At 21.4% G+C, this 5,948-nt stretch overlaps 1 protein-coding gene across 1 annotated transcript; it reads left to right on the top strand.

The window, feature by feature from the left end:
- Positions 1-5,334: 5,334 nt before the first annotated feature.
- PCYB_001750 (CYIR protein) lies at positions 5,335-5,871 on the top strand (the record flags this gene model as incomplete). The annotated part of the gene is made up of 1 exon (XM_004227597.1): positions 5,335-5,871. A coding segment is annotated over one exon (537 nt), but the record flags the coding sequence as incomplete, so codon positions are not given.
- Between the last annotated feature and the right edge of the window lie 77 nt (positions 5,872-5,948).

Here is a 5,948-nt window from a genome sequence, read left to right as displayed (position 1 = left end):
CCTTAAAGGGTGTATATATATGCATCTAATTTAGAAAAAGGGTACCGTGTAAGAAATATGAATGGATAAGTTTGTTGACGTTCATGTTTCGGCTTTATAAGTATAAATGCTAATAATATAAGTTTAACTTTTTTGTATGCATCACTAGCACAGCTATTGCAATTAGCTTAGCATCTCAATTTATGTTTTGTATTATCCAAACTGGAGGATGAATAACGGTTTAGGATATATTTATGGATTAACCGAAGAATTATGCTTTAAGACTAAAAAGTGAAAATTTTTCACAATTTAGTTTTACATAAATATATTCTTAAAATATGAAAGTATTACATGTGAATTAAAATTGATTTTTAGCTTATAATATCACCAACCTTTTTAAATATAATTTATATCAATTTAAAAAATCTTCAAGACATGGAACATTGTAGGCGTATACTTATTATCGCTTAGTCATAATATGAAAATATTATTTCCACAATAAGTGCGAAATAATAACAAAAAAATAATCACAGAGATTTTATTTAATTATATACAGTTATATGATTGCTTTGTATTTAGCTAATATATTGTAGTAAGAATTAATTAAAATTTTGTCTTATTTTTAAAAATGCAAAACGAAATGTGTACATTATATAAAATAAAAAAATGTTCACATAATGTGCTTATATAAAGCGATTTTCCATATACTACTAAAAATACGTAGACATCAATTATATAATAAGCTTAAAAATAAAGAAAACTCTATCGCCTTTTAAAATGGATTTTACCTTTAACTTTTGGTAAAAGATAATAAATTATATAAAGGGTTTTTATACGAAAAAGCTATTTATAAATAAAAATTGTAATTTTTTATATTTTAATAAATTTATACGATAAAAAATGTGTGCGAAAATGAATACGAACTTTCTAAATATGTTACGAATACATGAGTTGTTTCTGCTTCGTGTTTAAGGGCTTAACCGTGTTAAACACTTCATCCAAATTTAAATATTTATTGGAAAAATTCTTTAAATTTCTGATGCTTTAATTTTTCTTCTTAATTTATAAAATGTTTGAAGTGTATGCGCATACGTAATGCATGTAATAATTTATACATGTGATACAATCGTGCAATAATTCCCACTTTATAAAAATATTATAGAACCTGTATGAATAATAATAAGTATACGGAACGCAGGGATAAAATAACTCGTTAAAGCAACACCGATTGTACATGTTTCGCATAAATATGTATGCGAATACTATCATAACCGTGATGCCTTGCCAAGCAAATACCTTATGTTTTTTAATTAAATGTAACAATTTGTTTTGGTAGGCGTTGTATTGTATAAAATATGATAATCTGTAATATAGATGACTTATTGAAGATTTATAATTACTAATTAAAGCTTTAAATCTAATTTGTTTAAAGATTTATGCAATGGTTTATGTAACTTTTGCATATACACACATGTGATAATTTATATATCCAAATTGTCTTCATAAAAGTTACATCTAAACTTATGATCCATAATCGAATATCAGGCATCTGTTGATTTGTCATAAATATTTTTATCTGAATCAAAAATTTGCACCTCATTATCTTAAGCGTCTGAACCCTAAAATAGAACATACTAATTTTATAAAACACAGAAAACTTTGAAGTAAAATGGAACAGTAAAAATGTTGAATATTAATAAAAGAATATTTTCATATAACTAAAATTTTTACTTCTTCGCTTACATTTTTGAAATTTTAAGCATATTCAACATGAAAGGCAACAAAAAAGACATCTACTTCCTTAAATTCCTTACGTTTGTTATTTCAGCAACATCATGAAAATATTTCAGAGAAGTATTCATTTAACAATCAAATTTAATATTTTCTACAGATTGAACTATTTCAAAGGATTATTTCATGATGGAAATTATATTAAAATCTAAATAATCCAACGCTTCTCATATTTACATATTTAACCAAAACACTAAACCATAAGCCCTAAATACTGAATTACAAACCGAAAACCTGAATCCTGAACACCTAAATCTAAATCGTGAACACAAAGCCTAAATTAACCTCCAAAACTAAAACTTAAACCTGCATAAATAACAGAAATAAAGCATAATACTTAAAGAAAGGATGTGGTTATTTTGAATATATACACCAAATTTTTATTTCATACAAAATATTAAATAACGCACAAAGGAAATAACAGATGCTTTTTGCGAAAATATTACATTAATATGCTATAATATCATATATACCTTATAAGAACAAACATACATATATGGAAAAAAAAGTAGCTCATAATTAGAAAAACGTCAAATTTAATATATCATAATGATTAACAATAATTACATTAAAAATGTCTCTCATTATTATTTTAAATGCTTAAGTAGTATATATATAATTAATTGCTACAAATAATTTAAGAAAATATAATTAAAAAAAAAGAACGAAGTATTAATAAGTATGAATAGCAGAAGCACTCATGTATATGTGCAAAATAAGGCATATTTAACATAAATACTTTATAAAAAATATATTATTCCAAACACATATTTGTTTACTTCATATTTAGTATATTATATTAAAAAAAATAAATCAATGTATAATGGTTTTTATTTTTTCCTTATTGGATGGATGTTTATGTAAAAACTAATTTTTTATTTTTAAAAAAAAATTGATCAGATGAATTTTATTAATATTACAGTGTTCGAAACATCCATATACCATTATTTGGTATTCATCCTCCTTTATTTTTATACTAAATATATATTTAAATTTATAATTATATATTTTTGTGAATAACATATTTTTTAATTTTTTTTACATATATGGAGAAAACACTTTTAATATAATTTTTATATATGTTCATATATTCCATTATTAATAAAAAATAAAGAAATTTTTTAAATTGATAAGGGTAATTCCGAAAAAGGACTTCATATTAAGTATATTTTTTTATTTTTACAAATGCATGAATTTTTGCATTTTATGTTATTTTGTTATATATATATTTACCTATATATTAATATGTAATTCAAAAATATTTAGAATTTCTATGAATACTTAGTTAATATTAGTAAACATAAAATAACTCTATATAAAGTAAACTATCAATTTTACAATTTTTCAAAATTTAATAAAAAGTCATAATAAATAATTTTATTCTTATATGAATTATATAATAAAAAATTAATATTAATGTAAACAGTTTTATATATATCTTTTTCGGATTTTACTATCAAGTCATTTATAATTGCTATGATGTAATATAAATCATAAAGAAGTGTCATATTTATTTTTAATATAGTTGTTTACCATTATATTAAATGAAACAATATATATTCAACATATATTTATAATATAAAGGCAGTACAATATTTTTAAATGTAGCCCTATTCCATAGGAAATTATTAGTTAACTTATATAACATAATAAATTATATAATATAGTTATGACATATAATGATTAAAAAAGTGAATTTTTTACATGTATCATGAAAAATTATATGCTGCTACTTTATAGTAAATACATATAACATATATAAACATATTTCAATTTTACACTACTTTATGTGAATACCTTATCTAAAAAATTAATAATGTTTAAAGGAATTATATTCATTTATCCAAGAGCCTATTTACTAAATGAACCATATAATATCCCAAGATTAAGAAATTATATTGCTTTTCTATTAACTTTAACAAGTTTATTGATATTTATTATATTATTAACATATTCTTTTAGTAAATTTAAAATAATATATAATTGTTATTAAAACAATATATTCATACATTTAAGCCATAGATCATCATTGTACTGGCTATAAAAAAAAAATTACATAACGACATTTTTTAAAATTACACAAAGCAATTATTATATAAAACACATATTATATAATAACCAAAACAATTATAATACTGCAAAATATAAGAATATTATGTTTTGGCATAATAGTATTATCAAAAAAGGTAAAATTAGCCGTACAAATTATTTTTTCCATTTTCAAACATATCATATGGGGTAATAGAATTCATGTCAAACAATTATTTCAATTATTACTTTTTTTTATATAATTTTAAAGAATATTGATAGTTTTCATTTTATATTTATTAATGAACCATCTAATTTTATGAAATACCATTATTTTTATGTATTAATTTAAAATAATGATGAATAAAAAATTATATTCTATTATAAAAAATTTTGTGAAGCAAAATAAATAAAACAATAATTCTTTAATCATGTTAAGCTGGAGAGTATTCTATGTAGTTTTTTCGTCATTATTCCGAGATATATAATATTGATCACATTATTTTCAAATATAACATGTGATCACGTATTATTATTTATACAAACTATTATATTTTACTTAACATGTTAGTATTATAATAACATTTTAGTTTCTTTTTATTATCTACACATTTGTTTTTAATCCTAATGCTTAACACAATGACACAGTGATGTTTCATTATAAATTCTAATACAAACTTAATATTTAACAATATATAAATTTCCTTATTTTAAGAAATAACAAACCACTTTTATATCATTATACTATATAGCTTCTATACAAAACTGTTTGTAATACCTTAAGAGGACAAAAGGAATATTAAAATTTATCCATATTTTAGTTTTTGTCTTTTCATAATAAAACAAATGAAGTATGTTCATTAATATAAATATAAATTAGTATGATTCTTATATAGATCCAAACTAACAAAAACAACGTTTTAGTTAGAACCATTATTTTTTACATCATAATTTATATTCCAGTTTCATTAATGATTATGTTCATTATTAAAATACATTATTTTGTGGTACATCTATATGGAATAAATATTTTTTTAACGAAATTTAATTTATGGAACAATATAAATACATATTAACTTTTTCTAAATATTTAAAAAACTGCTCATTATCTATATATTGCATTTAACTAAGTATGTACATCATTACAATCATCATAAGTCAAAGAATTCGTCCAATTCACTGTTACGAAAATATATTATAATCTGTGATGGCGAACTCAATTGTATATGTACACTATTTTTTATTTTTTTAAATAATTACAATGTTTTATTTGAATATATAATTTTCCTTGAATTATAACAAAAAATTTATCTATAAAATAAAGAATTACTTTACCTTATTTACTATTTTTATTCTTTAGGAAGATATAATTAAAGAATTACCTTTTTTTGAAATATATAATGCATTAAGCAATGTTGATACTGATAGTAAATATGAAAGTAAACATTGTAATGATTTAAAGTTTGATAATCATCATATGAAAGTGATTTGTGAAAAAATGGAAAAAATATAAAAACGTTACGAAATGATTCAAAAATGAAAGATTTAAGCCATAGGGATCGTTGTACATATTTAAATTTTTGGATATATGGCGAAGTAAGTAAATTATATACGTATAATGATAAAAATCTTACGCATATTACTGATATTGCTAATCTTATTCGTGCAAATATTAAAATTAATATGCATTTAATTAATTATGATTTTAATACAAATTATAAATTAATGAATCAAACTTATAGTCAAGACAAGTTTGTTAAATATTACGATCTAAGTAAATATAATCCATGTTTTTTTAATTATGATTGTACATTCTCTGAATGTAGTGAAATGAAACATCTGTATGAATATTTTAAAGATTATGAAACTATTAAAGAGAAAATTAATTGTGGCCAGGGTAGAGATGATAAATATTTTAAGTACACTAAATACATAAGTTCTCTATATAATAAGCATAAAGAGTATTGCTGTTCCTGGGGTGCGAAAATATGTCCAGATTATTTTTTGTCATGTCACGAATATTATGACCCAAATAAACTTGTGTCTGCAATAGAATCGGATGATACACCCACATGTAAAAAAATAAAAAATTCACCTATATCTAATATATCTGAAGAAACAACTACTATTGATCCCAAAGACGAAAATAA

The sequence above is a fragment of the Plasmodium cynomolgi genome (assembly GCF_000321355.1).
Source record: "Plasmodium cynomolgi strain B DNA, scaffold: 0040, whole genome shotgun sequence".
In the NCBI taxonomy this organism is placed as follows: Eukaryota; Apicomplexa; class Aconoidasida; order Haemosporida; family Plasmodiidae; genus Plasmodium; species Plasmodium cynomolgi.
This window is presented reverse-complemented; position numbering and strand designations above follow the sequence as displayed.